General features: G+C 40.0%; 1 protein-coding gene and 1 pseudogene across 7 annotated transcripts in view; one reads left to right on the forward strand and one right to left on the reverse strand.

Annotated features, from left to right (window-relative positions):
- Nucleotides 1–1,862, forward strand: part of NCKAP1 (NCK associated protein 1) — a 95,297-nt gene extending 93,435 nt beyond the window's left edge. For all 7 annotated transcript variants that reach the window (XM_059703906.1, XM_059703902.1, XM_059703901.1 and 4 more), the window contains one exon: nucleotides 943–1,862. In XM_059703906.1, coding sequence (XP_059559889.1) covers nucleotides 943–1,059 — 117 coding nt within the window. In that variant the 3' untranslated portion in view covers nucleotides 1,060–1,862. The remainder of the gene's footprint in view (nucleotides 1–942) is intronic.
- A 7,612-nt stretch (nucleotides 1,863–9,474) lies between these two features.
- On the reverse strand, nucleotides 9,475–10,398 carry LOC132238830 (pleckstrin homology domain-containing family F member 2-like; annotated as a pseudogene).
- Nucleotides 10,399–27,617: the final 17,219 nt, after the last annotated feature.

Here is a 27,617-nt window from a genome sequence, read left to right on the forward strand (position 1 = left end):
CTTCCTCTATCGCTGGGAGCAACCCAAGACTCCTGCTGCTCCAGCTCAGTGGCCACTGCCATCTTAGTTGGGTTAATTTGCATACTCACTCCTGATTGGCTGGTGGGCGTGACTTGAGTGTAGTGGACTGTTAATTTGCATGTTTCTCTTTTATTATACAGGACTAGTGGCCCGGTGCATGAAAATTGTGCACGGTGGGGTGTGCCCCTCAGCCTGGCCTGCACCCTCTCCAATCTAGGACCCCCTCAGAGGATGTCCGACTGCTGGCAGTCGGACATCCCTCTCACAATCTGGCACCACTGGCTCCCAACCGCTCACCTGCCTGCCTGCCTGCCTGATTGCCCCTAAACACTCTGCCTGCCAGCCTGATTGCCCCCAACTGTGCCCCCCTTCTGGCCTGATCATCCATAACTGCCCCCCCTTGCCGGCCTGCTTGCCCTCAACCCCCCCCTCCCCCCACTGCTGGCCTGCTTGCCTCCAACTGCCCCCCCCCCCCACCAGCCTGCTTGCCCCCAACTGTCCCCCGCTCCCCCGCCGGCCTGCTCGCCCCCAACTGCACTCCCCTGCCATCCTGCTTTCTCCCAACTGTTCGCCCCCAACTGCCCTCCCCTCCTGGCCTGATGTTCCCTAACCGCCTCTGCTTTGGCCCCATCACCATGGCTTTGTCCAGAAGGTCTCCCAGTCTAATTAGCATATTACCCTTTTATTAGTATAGATATTGTTGAAGGCTATGAAAGTGTGTAGTATGTTCCCATTGGTTAACTGATTTCTGAGAGCATTCACCGTGGCACACTTACCTTTCAGATTTTAAAGTAAAGGGAAAATAAGTTGTGTCTATTTCTAGTAAGAACAATGTAACAATGTAAAATTATGGTTATTAGTTGTCAGTAAATGTTCTCATAATAAATAATTGGAATTCTAATGCATTTTGGAATTTTCCAGATTGTGCAGGAATCTCCATTCCTAACAATGGATCTTTTGGAATCTTGTTTTCCTTATGTCTTGCTGAGAAATGCATACCATGCTGTCTACAAGCAAAGTGTTACATCTTCTGCATAAAATATCTACTTATTGAAGACAAGCACGCATTTTTGTTGCCTGGGTTTTACCTGTAAACTGTGGAGCTATTTTACCTTAAGGCCTGAAAAACAGTTTTGTGGATTATAAATTTTTTTCATATGGTTGTATTTTCTGATCATTGGTTTCTTAATATAGTTGTACTACAATATACTTGGTTGATTTAGGTTGCACATTCACTGAATTCACAGAAATTATCTCTATAATTTTAGAGTATCATTTGTTTGAAAAATATACATTATCTCTATGTTTTTGATATTTGATAATGAAAAAAACCTTTGCTTGTTTATTTCTCAAAAAGAATTGTATTTAGTGATTATTTTAGGTAGTGATATAGCATTCATCTGTGTGTAAATTATTTCATATAGGGAAGAGTTCTGATCTGTACCTATGGTTCTTATTGAAAACAAAACTGGATGTGCATTTCTGTGATGTTATGAATACATTTCTACTTTATTTTGAAACATTTGCCAAACTAAATACTATAACACTGTATAACATTAAAAATGTTAAAGGACTGCTTAGCATTAGAAGCAGACTATGTCCTGAAATCCTAAAACAGCAACATATGTTGTTGCTTGTATAAAGCCTAGTGATAATTTTTAGACTAACTTCCATGGTGCCCTATTGGCATTAGCACTACCATTGTACCCTGCTGTATAATAAATAATCTTAAACACTATCAACTGTTGATAAAAATGTTAGTCCCTAACCACTTTTTATATGTTTTAAATTTTTGAAAATTAAGTGTACCTGCCATAACATAAAATAAACACTAGACTGTATCACGTTTTTAATGATTTCTTTAATTTGGGATCCTTAGAAATTTATTCAATAACATGAAAGTATTAGTTTAAAATAAGCTTTAGTTTAGTTTAGTTTAGAAATGTCTAAATATAGCATTTGACACTAGGTCAGCTATTACAAGGTTTGTTTAAATGTTTTGAAAAACATTCCACTGGAAAAATATTAAAATTAGAAAATAAAATTACATAACATTTTTAAAAATTCAAAACTAAAAGGAAACTTGTGCGACATCAGCCTGCTAATTGTATCTGTGACCAGATAGATGGACAGAGTTGCTTGAAAGAATGGGGAGGGGAGAAGGAATGATGGAACTAGTGAAAATGTTGTTGAGAACTATATCAGTAATGAATGGGAAAGACATCAAAGGCCTGTTGCTTGGTGGTTGACATGGAGGGCAGAGCAGCCCATTTCGTTTAAAAACTAACCAGATGTTTTGCTCTTTGCTTGGCATTGTAAAGACTGTGTTTCTGGTATCAGAGCTTCTGTTGTTCACAGCTTGTTATGTATACACTGGTACCTTGTGTTAAGATAAAAGAAAGTTGCTGTGTCCTCAGTTATCCTTTTCTTTGTTCAGATACATAGAGTGAAATGAAATTGAGACGCCACAAGATTATAATGCTACTAGAGGCCCGGTGCATGAAATTCGTGCCTTTGGTTGGGGGGGGGGGGAGGTCCCTCAGCCTGGATTGCGAGAGGGCACAGGCCAGTCCGAGGGATTCCACCAGTGCATGATCGGGCTGGGGAGGGACCTCAGGAGGGCTCCAGGGCATGTCTGGGCCGTCTTGCTCAGTCCTTATATGCCGGACCCCAGCAGCAAGCTAACCTACCAGTCAGAGCATCTGCCCCCTGGTGGTCAGTGCATGTCATAGAGAGCGGTTGAGTGGCCTTAGCATATCATTAGCATATTACACTTTGGTTGGTTGAATGGCTGACCAGACACTTAGCATATTAGGCTTTTATTATATAGGATTTTGTATGTGATTTCTCCAGTCTATATTTAAAGCAGAGAATAGTTGTTACTATCTACTAAAATTTCTCAGTAGTTCTATGAGGATTTTTTAAAAGGGACTATGTAAATGGAGTAGTTTTAGACTTGAAATAACCTGATTACACAGTGAACAGTTGAAGCTATGATTAAATGTTGTTTGTTTTGACATATCAGGATCCTAGAGTGGTAATTTGTCGATAATGATATCCTGCATGGTAAAGTAGGTATTTGATATGTGCACTTTGATTGGAGTAATATGTGGAAAGGCATATGGATGTACATGAGACATTGTTTATCCCTGTTCAGGCCAAGAAAAGATCACTCTTAGTCATGTAAAGTTTGTCTAGTCCCAGTTTTTTTCTCAAATACTAAACTGACTGACTGCCTGGCTGATGTATTGTTTATTCTTTACAGAGAGTCATTCTACTTAAAAAAAAAAAGGTTGGGGGGGGGGGGGTGTCGAAAGAACCCTAGCCAGTTTGGCTCAGTGGGTAGGGTGTTGGCCTGTGGACTGAAGGGCCTTGGTTTGATTCCAGCCAAGGGACCAAACATACTGGTTGCAGGCTCAATCCCTGGCCCCAGTGCAGGAGGCAACCAATCAATGTGTGGCTCTCTCACATTGATATTTCTCTCTCTCCGTCTCTCCCCATCCCTTCTACTCTCTCTAAAAATCAATGGAAAAGTATCCTTGGGCGAGGATTAATAACAAAGACAAGAGGCAAAAGTAACTTGGAAAATTGAAGTTAAATTAACTACTATTTCAAGTATCTTACGTTAACTTTTCCTATTTTCTTCTAAATTTACACTAGAAAATACTGTTTTTGTTGCTTTCTCTACTATAATGTGATCATACCATGTAGCTTGGCTGTGATCGGCTTGTTTCACTCAATAGTGGAAAAAAGTCTTTGATATGTTTTTTTAATGCCTCCATATATACCATAGCCACTTTAAAAATTTCATTTGGATGGACATTTAGGCCATTTCTTGTTTTTTATTATTATAAATATCTTGTATCTGTATTTTGATGAACTTGTCCTATTATCTCCTTAACATAATTTCTCAAAAATTTAGATTACTTAGCGGAAGGATGTATACATTTTAAACTTTGATACATATTAGATTTCCCTCCAGTAAGATTACTTCTACAATTGTGTGTTTTAATTCCTCCACTGTTGCCAGTGCATCTTTGCCTCTTCAAAAAGTGAAGCATAAATCTTAAAAATTTGTATAGCTTTGCTTATTGTGAGGTAGAATATTCTTTTATAGATTTATTTTGTAGGTTTATTTTTATATATATGTAAATGATTACATAAATATATATGTTGTAGGGTTTTTTTTGTTTTTATTTCTTTAATGGAATTAATCATTTCATTTTTTTATTTTCAATTCAAGTGTTTTAAAGATTTTCTTTTAAAATACCAAACACTTATTACATGTTTAAAATAATTTAGTACATGTAGTTAGGACTGAAATGCAACCCCATGTAATCTTGAGTACAGTGATAGGACTTTTAAAATATACTAATATAACTGTTACAAGTACTTTGATAATTGAATTTTAGTGGACTTTTAGAGATATAGAACATTTATTTCCAAATCTAAGTTAAGAACAGCATTGATATGAAAAGGATATATACCTGTTAAAGAATGAAAGATGTTCAATTTAAATATATGTACTTCAGAGTAGATTGAAATTACACCAAAATTCTAATTCCTTTATTCTAAATTTATACTATTAAATAGGTATCTTATAAATGATAAAGCTAATTCAGAAAGGTACTGTTGTGTAGTTAGATACTATATGTAGGAGGCTATATCAATTTTAGCCTCATTTCTCAGAGATGTTATTTTGAAAACTTTTATGTTCTCTAATAAAACAACTAAGGCAAAAAGTTGTAAGATTTTCCTTGCCTTTTGTATTAGTAACCTGGTATACATAATTTTTAAAAAAGAAAAAGACCCCCCCAAAATCAGCAATTTTTCCTCCTAACGTGGTATAATTAATACTGAACTTTGTCTTTCAATTAAATTCTAAAATTTGTAAAAGCCCATATATATATATATATATATATATATATATATATATATATATATATATATATATATATTTCAATATATTTTATTGACTTTTTACAGAGAGGAAGGGAGAGGGATAGAGAGTTAGAAACATCGATCAGCTGCCTACTGGGGGTATGCCCACAACCAAGGTACGTGCCCTTGACTGGAATCGAACCTGGGACCCTTTAGTCCGCAGGCCGACGCTCTATCCACTGAGCCAAACCGGTTAGGACAAGCCCTTTATATTTTAATGTCAATCTAACATTAAGTTATTGTCATTCATTCCACCCTAGACTTCATTTTATAGAAAGTTTTCCCATTTTACAAAATGCTATGGAATCTAGGTAAAGTGGTGTTTTTGTTATTAAACATACAGAGGAAATAGAAATCTATATCATATTATTTTAAATGTAATTAAGATAGTTCCCTGAGAAGAAATTGCTGTCCTATCTGTCATTAATTTATTTTATCTTTATTTACTGTAATCCTTACCTTTATAGACTGAGCTATTGCAGGATCTCTGGTCACAGAGTACTGAATCAATCAATTTGGAACATATGTCTGTACTGTTAGGAGCAAAAAGATGTGTAAAATCTTACCCTGCCTTCCAGGGGCTGAGAGTGAACTTTGTACTGTTTAAATTATATTTTAATCAGCCGATTATTGTGTTGTGATAATGTTGCAATTTCTAACCCAAAAAGGATGGAAAATTTTTCAAAGTTCATTGCCATAGGCCTGGGGCTCTGGTATTTATTCAGGAAAAAAGACTGCTGGGACCTTATAGGCAAGAGAAGGTTGAGTCCAGAAAAAAGTCGGAGCCTGCCTTTACGGGTTATACTTGGCATAGTGCTGTGGCGATAGTTGTGAGAATCTGATGCAATTGAGCCAGTATCAGCTGGATGAGATACATTTAGTTTAAGCTAGCAGTACCCCTACCTCGTATTTGTATTTCCCCAGCAAGTAAAACAGTGCCTTGGAATTCAAAGGAGAGAGCTTGCTTTCTTTTCCTTTAGGCTCTTCCTTCCTTCCTTCCTTCCTTCCTTCCTTCCTTCCTTCCTTCCTTCCTTCCTTCCTTCCTTCCTTCCTTCCTTCCTCCCTCCCTCCCTCCCTCCCTCCCTCCCTCCCTCCCTCCCTCCCTCCCTCCTTTCTTTCTTTTCTTTCTTTCCCTCCCTTTCTTTTGTCCAATTTATCTCTAACTAGAGTCCTGATGCACGAAATTTGTGCAAGGGGCTCGGCCCTCACAGCCCCAGCTTTGTCCAGAAGGTTGTTCGGATGTCCGGTCTAATTAGAATATTACACTTTTATTATTATAGATTTTTCCTGCCTTCTCTTTTCCAGAGGTAAGCATAGAACTTGGCACAGGTGCTTCCCAGGACTTCCCAGTCTGAATCCTCCTGTTGGTCATTTGTACTTTCCTAATCATTTTCTACCACTTTTCTATTCAGTCATTAGCAAATATTTTAAGATGCCTGGATATAATGGTGATGAAAGTAGAGAAGTATAGTATAGAGTTTGCATTGTAATGATGGTAGACAGTAGGGGAGTATACTTCTGATAATGAGAGGGGAAGACATAGGGTGGGGAGCTGGGGAGTGGGGGAGGGAGTCGTTTGGGACATTAGAAAGTCATCGGGGAAGGCCTCTGTAGAAGCATTGGGCTGATACATGGGGGATGAGAAGGAACCAGAAATGGGGCAGAGTGAACACTGAATACTGAACATAAAGGCCCAGAAGGCAAGAACAAACTTGTGAGAAGTAGAAGTTTACCACTTAGTGTTTCAGTCGCAAAGCTAGCTCTTTTTTTTTTCTGGTCTGCCTGTCTTCCTTTATTCTTTGCTTATAAATTCAAAGTTCACAAATCCAGTCTAAGGTAGGGAGGTTGGTTATAAAGGAGGAAACGAACTGAATTTACTGATATGCTGTGGCATTCATCTGAGAATGGGTAAAGTCTATTTACATCATCAGGCCTAAACCAAGGCCAAGTTCTATCAGGTAATGAACTGTAATCTAGTTAATTTGCATATAAACATGCCCACCCTTCTATTATAATGGCTTACCAGTTGGAAGATTTTAGCTGAGTCATTCGTAGAGACTTTTGTGAATGAATAATCCTTAAAATAGTGTAACTTCTTACATCTGTCTTTCATCTCTTTTTAGCCTCTTGAGCATGTACCATGGTTTCATTTGATGGCCTTGGCCTGAATTTCCAAATAGACAATATGTCCTCAAAATTCTAAAGATTGCCATGACATTTGTCCTTGGGGAAAGAATTTGTTGGAAATTTTAAATTTTTTAGTCTTCAGCAAAAAAAAATTTTTTTTTTGTTATTTGGTCCTATTGGACAGGAAAATTAAGTAATATATATTGACTCTACTTTGGTTTTCTTTTCAGAGTGGAAAGTTGCATTAAGTATATTAAACTTTCATTCTTGTATGAACCAAACTTTCCATACACATTGCTATCATTCGAGATCAAGCATGCCTAACTCTGGAATGTTTCATTTCCAAGAAAAGTTTTCAGCCTGTCATTCTGACCAGAAAATAACAAAATAGGATAAATTAGCAACCTAAAGTCAGGAATCTAGCCATAGAGGGCCATTTCTCATTTCTGATTCAGTGCACTCACTTTGATCCCTACCTTACTAGCTTTCTCAATTTTGGGGGTGGGATGGATGGACAAGTGCTTGGTGCAGGAGCATTCTGGCCAACCTCTTATATGAGGTCCACAAACCTGGAAAATGTGTGACCTAGAGATGGAGCTGTATTGAATATGCCGTGGTGATTGCTTGTCTATTTTTTAAATTGTAATGTATTTTTTATTGTAAAAGAATGTCAAGAGGTTGACAATGCAAATTATTGAAGAAGACTTCCCCTTGGTTCCTGAATCTGCTACGCTCCTATGTACCAGTAAGTCTCCATTAGCACGTCTCAGGTTTCCTGGTCTTTTGCAGGTATGTTGATTATATGAGATTGCTTGGAAACAAAAGTCCATTTGATGTTAAAACAGACTTATTGTGCCTTTCACATTTCCTACAGGGAGAGCTACATATCTCAAATGCTTTCACAATTTAACAGTAAAGTCAGTGCTTTCGCCAAACCAAAGAATTCTCTATCACAAGTTGTTGAATCAAACCTCTCATAACATATGCAATATATCCAGGTTGAAAGGTTTAAAAAAATTAGAATTTAAAACAATCTTTAGACTGATTTTTTCATATTTGAAAGGCTAGTTATTTGCAGCATACAAATGGAGAGAGCAGTGCAAAATGCATCAAGTTGTATATGATAAATGTACTGTCAACCTAATGGCTGCCTCTAAGCAGAGTGAAAAATACCACTTCTCAAAAGCAATCTAGATTGTGAAGTTCACAATTTAGATCAATTGCTACTCTAGTTCTATACATTGCAAAATGATTCCAGAAACAGATTAAACATGCAATTGTTTTACAAAACTACAAATATTGTTTGGGACTTTACAAAACTGTAAAGTGTAGCACTATATTTCTAAATTCAAGATAGTTTTACAGTAGAATAGATAATACTTCCATAGAAGTCTAGTCAAACTTAACCGCTCTGTCGACCATTCTTACATATTATTTCTTCCAAATCTTAGCCTAAGAAGATCTGTGCTCTATCATAGCATTTAAATCTGTTTCAAGGGTTTTATAAGATTTTTCAGTCTAGAAATAACGTTAAAGCAAATGAATTTATACCTACAAATGTCTTGCTAAACATAGAATCTAATGCAATATGACAATTCTATATTGGATAAATTTCGAACCAGATTCCTAAGAATGACGATTTAAAATTTATATTTGACAATTATAATTTGAAATCTATAAAACAAAAGTATAATTATAACTTTTATGGGAAAATATTCACAAAGAATGAAGACCCTTGAAATTTAGTTATTTATAGCTGTCAGATGACAAGTTTTCTAATTATAGCCATTCATAAACACTCATCACCTTAAAGAATGCCAGTGTGTTTTTTTTTTAGATATATTGGTTGATTTCAGAAAGGAAAGAGAGAGAAATATCAATGATAGAGGGACTCATTGATCTGCTGCCTCCTGCACTCCCCCTACTGGGGGTTGAGCCTGAACCTAGGCATGTGCCCTGTCCAGGAATCAAACCATGACATCCCGGTTCATAGGTCGATGCTCAACCACTGAGCCACGCCAGCCAGGTGACCAGTTTATTTTTAAAACAAACTAAAAAGTGAGAAAGTAGGGGTTTATTTTATGTAACAGTGCTATTATGATAAGGCACCACTTGATATGTGACAAAGCCAAAGTGTTTCCAAATCATGTATTTTTGTTACTGTGTCTTAACCATTAGAATGGTTGGGGGGAGGTGGTAGTAGTGGGGTTGAGGGGAATGACAACAGGACCTACTTCCTCTAGAATATATTGAAACACAGGTTAAAAGTTTCTCAGGTAAATTCATGGCTAGAGCAAAATTAAGCAAGAGCTGAGAATTTTACATTCCTCCCCGAAGCTGATTTCTCAGATGGTCACAACCAATTAAATATTTCAAAATATGTCCTTAGGCACTGCTATCATCATCATCATCATGATCATCAGATACATCATTTAAAGGTGACTTCAATACTGACTGTAGGAGTCCGACCTAGTAGGCTGGCATGTGGCCATGTCCCCGGTAGAAAGTAGGTCATAGCAGAAGTTACAACTCCACACAGGCTTAGAGGGCTGGCTGGGAAGAAAAAATCCCTTTTCAGAGCAGGGCCCACAGACAACAAAACCACATTTGCAGCAACGGTGACGACAGTTAAAGGTGTGAGTTTTGCTTCTGTAACAGTTGCCTCAAAGTCAGGAACCCAGACAGCATGTTCATTACTGGGTGTCTTCCCACTTTTGGAGAATAAATCGTAACATTTACTTATGTGATTCATCCATTCTGATTTCTCAGTGGCAGTGGTAGCATAAACGGCAGATGATTTAGTTGGTGTCTTGAGACGCCATCCATTCTTCAAGTCTTCCTCATCTTCGATGGAATCAATAGTGACATTTTCCAGGGGAATAATATGTTATATTTTTTCTACTGGATGACAATATTGCCATATACAAGAATGTTATTATACAAGAAAAACTGCTGCCCTAGCTGGTTTGGTTTGGTGGATAGAGTGTTGGCCTGCGGACCTAGAGGTCCCGAGTTAGATTCTGGTCAGGGGCACATGCCCGGGTTGTGGGCTCAATCCCCAGGGCGGGTGTGCAGGAGGCAGCGGATCGATGATTCTCTCTCCCTCTCCCTCTCTGAGATCAATAAAAATGTAAAAAAAAAAAGAAGAAAAACTGCTTTGCTTTAGCTTTTTCTGCACAACTTAGTCAATACTCCTCCAATAAGAACCCCTCCGGGTATAGTTAAGGTTTGACCAGCTGCTACAAAACAGTTTTCTCCTATATTTATACATCTAGTATTTGCTTCGCTGTTTGCCAACTGATCCACCATGTTTTGCTAACACCCTGGCTGGGTGTGAGCGGTAGTGGCACTCCCCAGCCTAGCCTCCCACGGAGTGCAGGCATGGCAGGTAGGCGGGCAATAGGCATAGCTGCTGCAGGTAACTCCCCTGGCCCTCTAGGCGAACCCCACTAGGGCCACCTGGGCTGGCCTCTCTAGGCACACCGCCACCCACACCAGCAATTGCCATGTCTTAATGTGGTGTATGGCTGAGTCACATTCATAGTGTGCATACTGACCAAATCATCAATGGTTGAGACTTGAAATTAATATTTAACCAAGTCCTACACTGAAGATTACCATCATAGGATATAAGCTTCTAAAGTATAGGAATCAATTTTATTCAAAAATTATAACTGTATTACGTCATTTATATTTAAAATTTTTAATGTAGTTCAGAATCATTAATTTCTACCAGGCAGTGAAGAGATCTTAAGTAGAGCAGAGAGCAGCTCATGATACAGTTACTATCAAATTACTAAGATTATGAGCAACTATTAAAAGCATTTCCTCTTTAGTAACTCCTGGATTTGAAGTTTTGGGGGTCACTGGTGATAATCAAATTTCATTAAAGTATTCGGACAAACAGAAACTTCATGCACTATTGAATTAGGATTTATAAAAAACAACAGCACTAAGATATGTTGCCCTTGTTTATTTTATTTTAAAATATGTCTTTATTAATTTTTTAAAATTTATTTTTAGAGAGAAAGGGAGAGAGCTAGATAGAAATATTGATGAGAGAAACATTGATCGGCTGCCTCCTGTACAACCCCTACTGGGGATCGAACCTGAAACCTGCGCATGTGCCCTGACAGAGAATCAAACCAGTGGCCTCTTGGTTGCTGGGTCAATGCTCAACCACTAAGCCACACTGACCAGGCAGATTCATTCTTTCTTTCTTTCTTTTCTTTTCTTTTCTTTTCTTTTCTTTTCTTTTCTTTTCTTTTCTTTTCTTTTCTTTTCTTTTCTTTTCTTTTCTTTCTTTCTTTCTTTCTTTTCTTTTCTTTTCTTTTTTTCCTTTCTTTCTTTCTTTCTTTCTTTCTTTCTTTCTTTTCTTTCTTTCTTCTCTCTCTCTCTCTTTCTCTCTCTCTCTCTCTCTCTCTCTCTCTCTCTCTCTCTCTCTCTCTCTCTTTCTTTCCTTTCTTTCCTCCTTCCTCCCTTCCTTCCTTCCTTTCTTCCTTCCTCCTTCCTTCCTTCCTTTCTCTCTCTCTCTCTCTCTCTCTCTCTCTCTCTCTCTCTCTCTCTTTCTTGAGACAGGATGACAGAGGGAAAGAAACATCAGTTTGAGAAAGAAACATTGATTGTTTGCCTCCCACACACACCCCAATCAGGGATCAAACCCGCAACCTGGATATGTGCCTTGAGTGGGAATCAAACCCGCAACCTTTTGGTGCATGGGTCGATGCTCCAACCAACTGAGTCACCCTGCCAGGACACCCTTATTTATTTTTTATCTAATGTCTTTTGCATTCACTTACTGTCTGTAAACCTTGGTTCTAGAAATGGAGAATGTAACTGGCTCTCAAGATGAAAATATAGCTTCTGAATTTCCATTTGCACATCCTCTTTAATTGCATGTACACCAATTTTAGCATCTCCCCTGCAGTAGAAGGATCTTTATAGCAAATATCATGTAAGAAATATTTGCATTCTAAAAGCACATTCACACTTAAACTGATCGATAGAATTCAACATATAAAGCACATGCCAGGGCTGACCAACAGACCCTGGGTGACGGTTGAATGGATACTCGGACACAACGTTTGCTGTGAAAGAGAGGGCTAAGGGACTGCCTGGCTAAAGGAACCGGGCAGCCTCGATTGCCTGCCTCGTTAGGCTTTTATTGTAATAGAGGTTTGAGATAGGAAAATTTTCACTCCCAAGTTATATCTAAAATGTTTATCTTTATTTGAAGGTGAATATTCAATCATTAATCATAAATCAGGATGCCATACTAACTAGGTATGACCATAACCTATGTAAGTACATGGTCATTGATTGCAAGTTGTGGATGCCAGAAAGCATGCTGAAGTTGGCATTCAACTGTTAGATCTTACAAAGGCCGAAACTGAAGCCGAGGAGCAGATAAAGTACAACTTCCCAGGCTGAAACTGAACTTCAGTTCATTCTTAAATCTTTCCTTTGGCCAACATGTCCAAGGGTCATTGTGTGCAGCTGGAAGCAGGGCCCAGCTGGCAGAACTTGAGATGGGAGGGAAGGGAAAATTTGACCTTGGCTATTAGTAGGGGTTTTGTCCAAAAATGCTGACTGGAGTAATAATGAGAGCTAACCTTTATCCAGACGTCACTATGTACCAGGCACCACTAAGAGTTGTGTTGTTTTTTTTGCCTTTATGACAAAGTTTTATTGTTAATTATTTATCTTAATAGTTTCAGAAAGAGGTACACATTAGCTCAGTCCAACATGATTGGCAGTTGGCAAAATCTAGTAGAGCAAGTGTTCTGATTGCTAAGGACTTAATTTGAATGCTTTTAATATTTAGCCATCTAACACTTCAAACATAGTCCAGAATAAAATGCATCACCTCCCTCCCTGTCACTTTAATACCCCACCTACCTCACTTCAATATGGAAATATCTTCATTAAATATGATTCCCAGAGGAACGAGTTCTCTGGAGAGGGTAGCCACAAGGGCAATGCACAAAAAGAAAAACTGAAAACTCTGTATGATAACTTACTAGTCTAAGGAAACAGAAGCCTTCCCATGTATTAAGAAATCAATCCAGTTACAAATGCACTACTAGGTCTATGAGAAGAGGTTCTGGAGTAACAACTGAAAATGGCCGGCTATTTACAAGGTACACAAGCAGGTACGGTGCACCTGGCCCAGCGCTGGCCCTCAGGAGCCAAGTGTTCTCTCCACCGCCGCCACATGCAAGAGTCCACCTTCCTCTGTGCCTCCTCGCAGAGTGGCCCATAGTTAGGCTGGGCTGCGGGACTGTCTTATCCACAACTGGGGGACTGCCTTTTCCGAAGGAGCTGGACCCGTTCCCTGATGATCCTCGTGGACCGAAGCCCCTGTGAGGTCAGACGGAACCAGACACCCGTTTGTCAATGTCAGCATCTGCTTCACCGCAGCGGCGAGGCAGGGACGCAGCCGGCTCCGGAGCCGCAGAGCTCAGAGCACCAACCACAACCACCGCAACCGGGGCGGCAGTGGTGACTACGGACAGGCGGGACTTCCGGCCGCCACAGCCTAGCCACACCGCTAAGTTCTGTCTATGAAATCCTCCAAGTAGTGCTCACTTAGTCCTCATAACTACCCCACAGGATGATTATCCTCACTTACTGATGTGGAAACTGAAGCTGCGCAAAGGTGAGTAACCTGTACCATGTTGCACTGCAAGGTCGCGGCGGAGCTAGGACTTCAATCTGGCCCAGAGCTGTGTGCATATCATGACAGTGTTTCTCAGATCTCTCAGATAGGAATGTGATTTCTTTTTGTTATCCAGGAGCATGAACACTGCTTTGCACTAATGGAGCAGAAAACACAGAGCTTACATTATGCCACTTGGTAGTAGGCGTTTTCCTGCCCATTACCTCAGTTAATCAACACAACCAAATTGCTCAGTAGGGATTTTCTAGATTTTCATAAATGAACGAGGAAAGTGGCACAAAATTATTGAGTGTCAGTGATGAAATTAAACTCCACGTCCTTTGGATTTCTAGCCCATATTTCTTCAACTGTGCCATGCTTTCCCCCAAAACACTGAAAAATATTTCCTTAGTAAATAACAGTGGGTTTGGGGGTACCATGTCTACTTTCTCTTCTCCCTGATCCTAATTTATTTCTCCACTTTTTCTCTCTGATCCTCCACAGCTTAATATCTACTGAATCAAATTTCTTTCCCTGTCTATCTTTACTCTCCCCTACTCTGCAATATGTAATAGATAGTATGTCAAATATTTACCAATTTTGAAAATACAGGTATACCTTGGGTTTGGTTGCAGACCACTGCAATAAAGTGATTTATAATCTTTTTGCTGGTGGAAGGTCTTGCCTTTAATTTGTACAAAACAACCCCCCCCCCCACACACACACACAAAAACCCAACCAAAAAAGGCCAGCAAACAAAAACATCTGTGAAGCACAATAAAGCGAAGTGCAATAAAATGAGCGATGCTTGTTCTCATTTTACTTGTGAGGCTCAAACTCACGCTGTATTTACTTTCTCTGTTAAGAAAAAGGACGTTTTGGTTAATTTGTGAAGCGAACCCAGCTGTTGAAGTGAGATCAACTTTGGAGTCCATAACACCTGGCCTCATATTAGGGTAGAGAACTCTGTAAATATAATTGATTGATTTAATGATTTGGCCTTTATGGAAAGTGAACTTATTTTCAAGATGATAACTAATACTTGAATGAAAAACCCATGGTGCAGCAATGCTGGTAATAATGGAGCATTTCAGTCTTTTCTAGCAGGATAGAGCCTTAGAAATGATCTAGTTCAATCTCCTCCAGGCTTAAGTAATTTAACCAAGTCACAGAGAAAAAGATGTGTGGAGACTATAATATTATCTTCTTGATTCTGGGTATAGTGCTGCTTCTACTAGTACTGTGTCCTAGTTAAACTGTCATTAAGTCTTAGTCTTAATGAACATTTACTGATTCCTGGTAGGATTTGGGGGTGGATGTGGGGAAGGATGCCATGGCATCAAAACAACCGGGGACTTGAATCCCAGCGCTAGCACTGTGGGCAAAATCTTTGATATTTTCTGAGTTTGTTTCCTTAAGTGTAGAACTGGAATAATCTGTACGTCAAAGAGCTGTTGTGAATATTAAGGAAAATGAGACTGTGTATACGATTTGATGAGCTTGGGCTCTGCCACGTTATAGGCTCTCAGTAAATGGTAGTTGTTTTTCTGATATTATTAGGCTATTTGGTTTCACATCTTATAAAATTGCCCTCAAGAGTCCTTTATGGTTTTATGAATAGAATAACATCACAACTTACATTCATAAGAATGGGACTCAGCCTGTATTCTAGCGCTGGTCTGAAATGCTATCTTACTAGTAGATGGGAAACAGGCTTTTATTTTTTTCTTATGTAATTTTAACATAAAGCAATGCTAAAATTAATGTTAAGCCTGCTCTCTACTATATAAACTTTATACTGTATTTTGTGTACTATATACAACAGATGTAGAAAATGTCAAATGTCACTGCAATACCCAGAATTTCGACAGTTGCTCACTGGAAGCTTCTGTGCGTGTCCTCGTGCTTTTGCTTACCTTGGGAATGGAATGTCCTCATGTTCTGGCTGGCAAGCTCCTGACCATACCATAACAGTGAGCTCCAGCATCACCTCCCTTTTTCTTACCACATTATCCTCTCTTTCTTCTGAACCTTATGGATGCTTTTATTATCGTACTTATGGAATCATATTGCAATTGTTACGTGTCCGTGTCTCCTTTGATTCTGGGAATGCCTGGAGGCCAGGGCCCATGTGTGTTTCACCTTTCTGTTTAACCGAACTCCCAACCCTCCACAGCTCTCAGAAAATATGCTGTGAGGTGAAGACTGATGGCTAGACAGAGGCTGCAGACCCCATTGGTGAAGGTGCCCTTCGCTTCATGTTGGAAGCAAGTGGTTATTTTTCTGTCTATTCTTGTGGAGGGACGGGGCATTATGAAGTACAGGGAGATAGGATTTCCAGCACCTGCAATGGAGTAGCTCAGTGGTGACACGAAGAAGTGGTTTCTGATTTCTCCCAGTGATGCGATTCACAGGTCTGGAGTATTTTGGAGAGAGCATTGCAGAATCAGAACTTATATAAACAGGCATGAAGGCAGGAGGTTGGCAAACGATAAAAAGGGGTTCCATGTTACAGAAAAATGATTTTTTTTCCTGGAAATGGGAGTGAAATACCAGGAGCAGAGATGAGGGGCTGCCAGAGAAGTTACAGTGAGGGGCTGCTCAGGTGGTAGTCCGGAAATAGAGGAATGATCCTTGCGGTCTGGTGACTCACCTCTCACTCCAGTCAGTGCTTCCTGAAAAAGGCAGGAGCTGTGAGACACTAACAGTAATCTTATCCCCTCGAGAAGCACCTCCCATCCTCAGGCTGGTCTGCTGATCTCCTCATGCCACGGGGGCAGGATTAGAGGCCTTGAAATGCTGCCCTATCGGTGTGACTTCTCATCTCTACTCAAGACTGCACTGGCAGCTTCCCTTGGCAGCTGATGGCTCTGAGGCTTTCAAGACAGCAGGACGCCCTTGGGGAATAGGCCTCTTGCTGGAGGTCACAGCACCCAGAGAGCGATTGCAGTGGTTCTCAACCTTCCTAATGCCGCGACCCTTTAATACAGTTCCTCATGTTGTGGTGACCCCCAACCATAAAATTATTTTCGTTGCTACTTCATAACTGTAATTTTGCTACTGTTATGAATCGTAATGTAAATATCTGATATGCAGGATGTATTTTCATTGTTACAAATTGAACATAATTACAGCATAGTGATTAATCACAAAAACAATATGTAATTATATGTTTTCCGATGGTCTTAGGCGACTCCTGTGAAAGGGTCGTTCTACCTCCAAAGGTTGGCGACCCACAGGTTGGCAATCCACAGGTTGAGAACCGCTGGATTAGAGGGAGCAGCTGATCATCTCTCCAGTGAGTTCTGCTGCTCCTGTCACTTCCAAGCCCAAGTCCAAGGCTTGCTGGCAAGTGAACTAAAACCATGTCTCCAGTCTGAAGGATGGCTTACACAGCTCAACTATATACTCTCTTCAGCTGTGAGCCATGCAACCTTCTAGAAAAGCAGTCTGGACATTTGCAATCTACACAAAATTTACAGTGTGAATCCCCCAAGCCACTCTATGTAAAACCTATTGTAGGAATTCTGCTTTGCTTCGTAGAGTAACCTTATCGGACCTTTGGAGGTAGAATTCCTAAAAGCAGGTACAGAGGGTGAGCCCTTGGAATGAGTTTAGCTGTGGCTCGGTGAGAGGGAGGCCACCCTGAGAGCATGTGCTGTGTGCCACCTGCATTCCTTGGGGGAACACCAGGTTGAGGTGAGCACAACATGCTCCGACAGCTGCCGTGGTGGGGCTCCCAGCTTCTGTGATCACATCTGGGCTTGGTTTTATGGCCCTTTACAGAATTTTATTTATTTGAAGGGAAGGGTAGGGAAAAGCTAGTAAATGCTCCTGTGGGCGCTGGAGGGACCCGCCCTGCACAAGAAGAAAGAGAAAAATAATTACTTGCTCTCAACATGAAGCAGAGGGCATCGCTGCCAACGATTTCTGTAACATCTGTCTAGCCATCAGCCTTTTCCACCTCACAGCATATTTTATGAGGGGACCTTTATTACAGGGGGGTTTGTTTCATTACTTTTCAATCTTAAAATTAACAATAGAACCCTTCCTGCCATTCCAAATAGCTTCAAGTCCACAGAGAACTAGCAAGGAGGAGAACACAGTATTGTGGCCTTTGGAAAATGTGCAGTGTCCCCAGCATTGGTTGTGTGGGCAAAGGTTTCTGAGGAGTGATATCTCCATATATAAAAGCCTAAGCGATCGTCGCAACCAAACAGACAACCAAACAGGCTGCGTGGGGCGACCAGGCCGGCAGGGTGGGCAATTAGGGGTGACCAGACTGGCGGGGGGGGAGCAGTGAGAGGCAACTAGGCCGGCAGAGAGGGGCAGTTGGGGGTGACCAGGTCAGCGGGGGAGGGGGGGCAGTTAGGGGCAATCAGTCAGGCAGGCAGGTGAGCAGTTAGGAGCCAGTGGTCCCGGATTGTGAGAGGGATGCCTCTATTACTATATAATCTGCTTTCTGTTTCAGTCTTTGGGAAATCAAATCTCTTTTCATTGATTTCCCAAAGATTGATTTGATAAGAGTTTTCATTTGAAAAGCAATGCTTGAGTAGGAAAGTTAAAGAAAGGTAAATTTCTAGCTTTAATTCTACCTATCCTGTAGCATTACATAAGGCAGACCTCAGAGATACTGTGGGTTTGGCCCCAGACCCTGCAGTGAAGGGAGTAGTAATCTTTTTGCTGGTGGGACGGTCCCACCTTCATTGTAGAAGGTGTGACATCTGTAAAACGCACAAAAATGAGGGTGTGCCTGTATCTTTCCAAAGTCCCAAACCTCAGCAGTGTTACTTCATCTCCCTCCACGTTCCTTCCCCATTCCACACAATTATAAAACTTAAAAGAGTAATATGTTATATCATATTCTAACATTGATTCAAAAAATATTGTTAAATGCCCTCTATGTGCCAGGTACTGGGGCAGAATGATAAAGCTGACTGACAACTAACAGCAGTTTAACTAGATGTCTATGCTTACCTGTCCTATTCACCACTTTATCGTGGGGAGATATTCCTCATGGGGCTCCCCCCTTCGGTGATTGCAATCTGATTCCAGTATGTGGCTCCTTCTCCCTTGCTGCGGCTGATTAGATGAAGGAGGAAACTTAATCCAAGGGCAGTTAGTTCAATGACTTGAAAATAGTGGGCCATTTTTTAAAAAAAAATTGAATTGATTGGGGTGACACTGGTTCATACAACCATACAGGCTTCAAGTGTACAACTCAATAAAACATCATCTGCACACTGCACCGTGTGCCCCTTGCTCCAAAGTCTCCTTCCATCCCCATTTCCCCCACCTCCACCTACCCCCAATCCCTTTCCCTCTGGCTATCACCACACTGTTGTCTGTGTCTAAGAAGTATATCTATTTGCTCTTTCATCCAGCCACCCTAACCCTCTTCCTCTCTGCAAGCTGTTTCTATCAGGCATTTCTCACGTAAATTAGAATCAAGGCTGAAGAGTGTCCTGGCTACTTAAACCCAAAGTCTCATGGAGTCAGAACCGGGAGAGCCATTTTTGGGTTTCCTGTGCTCCCAGAGTCTGAGGGAGGGGAGTGTCAGAGAAAACTGCTAAGGGAAAGAGAACAGAGTGGACGCACAGGGAAAGGCAAAGAAGCATGAGAAGATAAGGATAAGAAAACATCCAGACTCTTCTTATATGTGAATTAATTTGACTAGATTTCTGTTTCTACAGCCCAATTTGTATTTCCTGTGCAGAGACCGTCCTCAATGACTATTTATGCACAGGGCATTGTGTCCTAATTGCTTGGTGTGAACATGAAGCAGATATGGTCCTGACATCACAGAGTTTACAGAATAGTGGAGGAGGCAGATTTTACACATTTGATCTTGACCATAGCATGTGTCACCACCCATTATCCAATACAAGAGGCAGATGGTGAAACAAATGACTAGTCAGTGTTGTAGTGTCAGAATGACAATTTCAATGTTATTGATCATGACCAATGGATATATGAACACATTAGGAAAATTAGCATGTTATCATTAGCAAGTAAAATGTCACGCTTAATGAGAATTCAACTTTGGCTGGATTTCCCTCCATCCCTTCTTCCCTTCCTTCCTTCCCTCTTTCCTTCCTTCCTTTCTTCTTTCCTCCTTTCCCTTCCTTTCTTTCCTCCTTATTGAAATCTGGCTACAATATTGTGCTAGTGCGTGTATTCTAATTTGGTGCAGAGCATGCATAACAAAATAAGTGAAAATCTATAAATGTTAGAACACATATATTATTTATTCCAGTGACTAAGGAATACTAAATCATTTTGTCAAGTTGCAGTGTAACATTCAGTTTTTATCTTCTATAGGTAATCTGCCAGCATTTGCAATTCTGAACTCTGTAGGATGTAGTAACTTACAATAATAGACCATGGAATGTGTTACATATACCTGTCCTAATTCATACCTCCCTCAAATATATTACTTTTACGGTTCGTTGGAAAAGAGTGCTGAACAACAGGATTATTATAATGTGCTAAGAGATGGCACTTGTGTCTCATTGGCATGTAGAGAGCTCATGTGAAGCCTCTTTGATCTTTGCTGCCTTTTTAGCTGAAAGGATTTGGAAATCTTTTTGGCATTGGTAAAGACAGAACTCTGGTGGCTATTCATAGTTGGTCAATTTTTAGCAATGGATAAGAAAGTCTTTGTTGAAATCAGTTTATTAATACATAATGGGCAACGTGTTGCCTTAAAGGCAAACACATATTTTTCTCGTGTCAAAAAAACTCCCCCCACTTTCACCAACATCCAAAGGTATTTAAAAGGGGTCTACATTTCCTTTTTCCAGTATGCCCAATGCTGAGAAATAGTACTGCAAACTTCGGAACTTGAGCCGTTTCTTAGGTAAGAGGAATTTTTCACGATGTAATTGATATCATGACCACTCAGCTGGACACAGGCTTTCAAAAGCTGAGTGCATTTGCTGATTTGTTTCTATTTCCTACTTGGACTAAAAGAATTCAAAGACGTGAAGAGTCTATTGTGAAAAAAATGCGTGAATAATGCAAGGGGCTATCACAGCTATCACCGTGTACCGATGCAGTTATTGCTTTCTAATAAAATCATGGAAAACTTGAATTGAAAAAATATAACTATCCCAAATTTATGGAGGTAGTTATAAATGGGCACACGAGGGAAGGTTTACCATGAAATATATATTTTCAATAAAGTCTTTTTCTCATCAACTTTATTGAGACATCATTGATGTTTAACATTATGTAAGTTTAAGGTGCACGATGCATTGATTTGATGCAGTTATGTATTGTGAAATGATGACCACTGTGGCATTAGCGAGTGTATCATGGCACATAATTACCATTTCTTTTTTTTGTGGTAAGAACACTTATGATCTACTCTCTTAGCAACTTTCAAGTATATAATATAGCATTGTTGCCAAAACCAGTTTGGCTCAGTGGATAGAGTGTCGGCCTGCAGACTGAAGGGTCCCAGGTTCGATTCCGGTCAAGGGCATGTACCTTGATTGCGGGCATATCCCCAGCGGGAGGTGTGCAGGAGGCGGCTGATCGATGTTTCTAACTCTCTATCTCTCTCCCTTCCTCTCTGTAAAAAATCAATAAAATATATATTTTAAAAATATATATATATATAGCATTGTTTACTATAATCATCATGCTGTACATTAGATCTACAGAATGTATTAATCTTAGAACTGGAAGTTTGAATCCTTTGACCAACATCTAGCCATTTCCACCATCCCCACCCCCTCCCCATTTTCCTGGTAACCACTTCTCTCCCTCTGTTTCTATGACTTTGGCTTTTTATTTATTTATTTATTTTTATTTTATATATATTTTAAAATATATTTTATTGATTTTTTACAGAGAGGAAGGGATATGCCCTTGACCGGAATCAAACCTGGGACCCTTGAGTCCGCAGGCCAACGCTCTATCTACTGAGCCAAACCGGTTAGGGATGACTTTGGCTTTTTAAAATTCCACTTATAAATGATATCATACAATCTTTGTCTGAAATATTTCACTTAGTAGAATGTCCTCACGGTTCATCCACGTTGTCACAAGTAGCGGAATTTCCTTCTTTCTCATGGCCAAATGATATTCCATTGTACGTCTGTGCCATATCTTGCCCATTCATCTGTTGATGGACATCTCTATCTAGAACATCTCTGTCATATCCTGTTTTCATTTCCTTTGGTTATATACCCAGAAGTGGGGTTGCTGCATCATATGGTAGTTGTATTTTTAATTTTTTGAGGACCCTCCATATGTTTCCTTAATTTCTGTAACCTATTTTCATTCCCACCAAAGCCGCACAGGGTTCCATTTCCTCTACAGACTCACCAACATTATCTCTCGTCTTTTTGGCCATAGCCTTTCTGACAGGTGTGAGGTCATATTTTATTGTGGTTTTAATTTGCATTTCCCTGATGATTAGTGATGTCAGGCACCATTTCATTTACCCATTGGCCATTTGTATGTATTTTTTGGAAAAGTGCCTATTTGGTTATCTTGCCCATTTTTAAATTGGATTTTGTTTTGTTTTGTTTTCTCTATTGAGTTGCATGAGTTTTTAATTAATTTTGGATATTAACCCCTTATCAGAGATAAGATTTGAAAAGATTTTCTCCCATTATTTTGGTTGCATTTTAATTTTGTTGATTCTTTTGCTGTGCAGAAGCTTTTTAATTTGAAAAGTAGTCCCACTTATTAATTTTTGTTTTTTGTTGATTTGTACTTTTTGGTTTTATATCCAAAAGAATCATTTCCAAGATCAATGTCAAGGATTTTTTCCCTTGTTTTCTTCTTGGAGTTGTATGGTGGCAGGTTTCCTGTTCACGTCTTTAATCCATTTCGAGTTAATTTTTGTGAAGGGTGTATAAGATAGGGGTTCAATTCCATTCATTTGTATGTGGATATCCAGTTTTCTCAACACAACAAAGATGTGTACTTGCTGCAGTGCAATCCAAGGGAAGAGGTTACACAGCCAGGAAGCAGAAAGGGAAGCAATTGACCTCCAAATCCAGGCGTTCCAATACACAGCATAATCTATGCATGGAATTGTTCTGAATATGGTTAAATATCACCTAAATATAATGAATGGTGCGGGTACACTATTGTGTGAAAATAATATTTATATATTGCTTAGTTGATTCAATTTGGTGACAAATGGGGTGGGGTTACCAGGGATGTTCTAGAGAAAAGGTGTTTGAGGATGTATTACCTGTGGAGATACCGAGGGTCCCTTCCCACAGAGTGTGGGCTAACCTCCGGGCTGCTCTTTCACACCCACTATCTCCCTGGATGTACACAGCAGTCCAGAAAAGGGGGTGGGGCGAGAATTATTTTGACTCTGTGGTGAGAATGCAGAGGGTTGTCACCTAAAAATTAGTGCCAATTAGACCCATGGCTAATATGTGGTGCAGTATGGACTCAACGCCATCCTTCTGACCCTCAGCCCGTCCTCAGGCCGCCATGCAGGAACCCAATACACTATTCTCACTGGGTTTCTTCACTTTAAAAATCTGAGCCTTTTTTTCCTGAGATATTAACTTATCTATTTCCACTAAAACTACTCACAAAATGTTTTCTGCTCACTGTTTACGACTTCTCAAATTCTATGTTGTTTTGATATGACGGACAAAAACAAAGATGTTGACATTCCTGGTTGCTGCAGAACAGAGCCCCAGCCTACACAGTACCACCTCGCTAGTTTCTGAATCCTGAATGGACCGATTCTCCTAGATCCAAGAGTATCCTTTGCAGATCAAGTGGAGAAAAGCACCTTCTTTGTCAAGGAAGCATAACCAAATGTTCCCAAGGCTTCAAATGCTGTGGGTACATATGAGGACACATGAACATCCATGCCCAAGTTACAGTCACCATTTCCCCCAAATACTCCAACCCTCTGAAAAATGTTCCCTCCCTCTTTCCCAAAGTATATTGGTGCATTTCCCTGGGTACAGACACCAGTCATTCTGGCTCTCTCACACAGAAGCTGCAGCCAGAGTGGGCTGCTCTGAGCTCCCTGCCCCTCCTGCAGACCTGCACCAACCACCCTGACTAGTGCCAGGACAGCCGGCCAGTCTCCTGTGTAATGAGGAGGGGAACTTCACCCTTCCCCTGGGTGGTGCTCATCAGAGGATGGTGGTGGGATGTAGCAGGGTTCTCTGGACTCCAAAAATGTGGAGTTTAGTAAAGCAGCGCTTTGAGTTTGCATTCAGAGCTCTTTTGGCTTCCAGAGCGCCCGTGGGCCACCTTTGCAGAAACCACGACTCCTCACTAACTCTAGGGTCCAGCAGCTGAACTCCTTAGAATAAACTTTCTCTTTGAGACTCCACAATTTTCTTTTATATTTTGGTCTTCACTGAATCCCTTCTTTAGCTCTGCCCCTGTTCCAGCAGACATGGCGTGTGTCTGGACACCAAATGCAGCAGAATTTGTGGTCTTTGCCCAGGAGACGGTTTGGCCCTTATATTAGTCAGTGGCTGGATGGGTCCAGGGCAGTGTTTTCCTTGGACCCAAGAAGCTTGTTGGAACCTTAGCTCAGGTTATCTCCCTCTGAGAACCACCAATCAAATTCAAACTGAAAACTCTATGGTCAGATTAGTAATATTTTGATGCTTTGTGCCCTAAATACATTCTCAGGAAAAACTTGGCTTCAAAAGTTATTTCTCACTTAAACAACAACAACGACAACAACACCAACACACAAGAACAGGCAGTAAATCCAAGCGTCCATCAATAATAAATGCTTACACAAAATATGGTAGGTACACATAATGGAGTGTTATTCAGCATTAAAAACCAAGGACATTTTGACACATGATGAACCTTGAAGACATTATGCTAAGTGAAATAAGCCAGTTTCAAGAGAACAAATATTATATGATTCTTCATAAATGAGATCCTTAGAGTACTCAAAACGGTGATTGCTAGGGGCTGGGAGTCGGGGGTGAAGGGGATGGGGAGTAATGTTTAATGGGGACAGAGTTTCAGCTGGGGAAGATGAAAAAGTTCTGGAAATGGATGTTGTTGATCTTTGCACGGCAATAGGAATGTAGTTAATGCCAAAGAATTGCATGTAATCCCTCCTACATCTCCTGCTTTGACTTTAATGTATAAAATAAGCTGCAAAACTGCCATTCTCTGGAGCATTTTCTCAATTCCTGGCAATTGTTATCAGTTTGGCTCAAATAAGTTCATAGAAATTCTCCATAGGTTTGGATGTTTCTTACATACACACAAGGTATTGGGGAGAGGGAAAGAGGGATGAGATGGCAGAGCCTGAACTGCCTGTATTTGTTTGCTCACTGGTGTCTTTGGCGGTGGGAAATTAGCATAACTTCCTTCTCTCACAGTCAGATCTCCCAGCTTCCCAGTGGGGTTTCTCTTTGAAATACGAGTTGTGTGTGTGGAAAGGATTCAGGAGCAAGGCTTAGAAGCCAAGAAGAAAAGCAACCAGCCTATTTCCCATCCAAAGAGTAACCAAATACAGCTGTAACTTTAGACTGAGGTGCTTGAGAAATGATTTTTATTATTATTCTTTTAAGAAGCAAGTGTATATTGCTAAAGGTGGCTTAGGAAATCCACTTTGATGACCTAGTGCAATATATGATGAAAAATTTAACAAGTTAGTTGATTTTTTCCTTAGGAAAAGAAATTTCACAACTAATAACTTTTTAAAAAGGCGAAATGATTAAATATCACCTAAGAAATACAACCAAGAGATATCCCAATACCCAGAGGGCACAGTATACTTACAACCTGTTCCTGTTTCCTTCTATATTAGCTACCTGCAAGTTTGAGCAGTTACTAAGGAAGTTAAACTTCTTTTTGCTTTGTCTAACTGGAGGAGCTACATAAGAAGATCTCAGCTGAAACAAATATGCAATAACTTCCCCCCTTATGACTATCAGTGAACATATCTTATGGTGCTTACAGTAGTCATGTAACCTTGTGGGGAAACAGTAAGTCACATTTTAAATTATGCATTACTAAATAGTTGCTGCTGAGTAATAATTTGTTTTGTATACTTGCTACCGCTTTGTTAAGAGTAGCTTGTGTCTGGAATGCCGGGAGTACACAATCAACTATGAATTGACATGAAGAGAAAAGACACACTTGACACTGAGTTTCTGAAAAGTTATAAGTGATGGGATTTCCCATGAGCAAAGTAGACCAACAACAAAGAAGTTGTATTTTATTAGTCTGAATAGGAAAAAGTTAGGTGACTTAACTAGGAAATACAGGATGGGGTAAAAGTAGGTATATAGTTGTTCATATAGAAAAATAATACAATAATTAATAAATCATAATACTAGAATAAACTTTTGTGTATTCAATACTGTAAACCTACTTTTGCCCCACCCTGTAATTTAGTGTATTAACTATTGGTTTATTGACTCAATATTTTTTCAGTGAGTCTGGGGTTTGGGGAGAGGTTTATTCAAGGATCTGAATAAAGACCACACCATGTCTTTCTTTTAGCTCATTCAAGACAAATTCAACATAGTTATTCTTTAATTAGTGACCTTTAAAAAATGAAAGATAAGAGGAAACAATATTATTTTTCTGAATCCAATTTATTTAAAGAGTATATACTGGAGTCACCATATTATGTGGATTTGTAATAAATTCTTTTTGCTCAAGTCAGTCTATACACCTCAGATCCAGCTTTGGTGGTGTTTCTCCTTTTTGCCTGTAGGGCCATCTCCAGCCTATGACCTGATCAAGAGTGGATGGAAATGAGATGAGACCTGTAAGACGTCTTCCTTATCTGGACACTACAGAAGATTCCAGTTTAATAGTTTTAAATTCTTGAGAATTCTTGTGCATCTCCAGTGCAGGGTTTGGCATGTGAGAGTAGTGATCATTGGTTCTGCTGCCACCAGAGCTGTGACTCTAGAAGGAAAGGGGACATTTCTCCAGACAAATGGAAGACTAATTCTGTCATAGGACCCATTTGTCTGAAAAGGGATAGACATACAAGTAGAAATTCAGGATTTCAGTCTTAAATACAGGCAGAAGAAGTTCAGAATCAACCTTTCAACAGTCCACCTCTATGTCATTCATGGTCCTTGCTCTGAGTGCTGTGAATGTGGCTACACTCAGAGGGAGGCATTTTGTGAGTCAGAGAACAGACTAGAAACATCAGAAGCTGCAGAATGGTTAACTGAAGGGTTCAGTCTTAAGTTGAGGCACATTTCTCCTGATGCTAAAGGAAATGTTGCCTCATAGATATATTATGAACAAATTAGGCAGAGCTTCATAAAAGTGGGAGAAAACCTCACAAGCCAAATTAAAGAAAATTAAAGAATAAAAGAGAGTCTCCTTCCATGAGACCTGCATGCTGAACCTTTAGTAGATACATATTTCTACTCTACGTACTAGTTTCTAGAGTGTACCGCAGCTTAAATAAAATGGGAACACGGGTTCAGTAATTGTTCCTTCCTATATTTTCCATGCACAACATCTAGGCTTCTGTCATGTATGAGATTGAACCCCAATCTTCTATAAGTGGAAAAAAGCATTTCCACACTTATTTCTCTAAAGCATTCTTCTTCAGAGCTAGCATTTTACAGAGAGAATATTACACTAGAAATAGCTAACTCTGAGGTGATATTCCCTGGTGGAAGTGACCACATTCCCTCTTTTGTTATTAAACTAGGGAGGCAGCCCTAAATGGATAAAACAAGAGGGAACTGGGTGCCAGAACAAATGTTCCTGTTCCCGGTGCTCGCCGGCCATCGGTACCTGGGCTGCCGGATTGGCTCCCCTTTTGCTTGGCATATAAAGGTACAGTGTGGAATGCCTTCCCTCCAGGGTCTGAAGCTGTTTTCCAGATGCATTTAGAGTACATTAAAGCAGCCACGCAGTG

Source organism: Myotis daubentonii, chromosome 7 (genome assembly GCF_963259705.1).
Source record: "Myotis daubentonii chromosome 7, mMyoDau2.1, whole genome shotgun sequence".
NCBI classification, from domain to species: Eukaryota; Metazoa; Chordata; class Mammalia; order Chiroptera; family Vespertilionidae; genus Myotis; species Myotis daubentonii.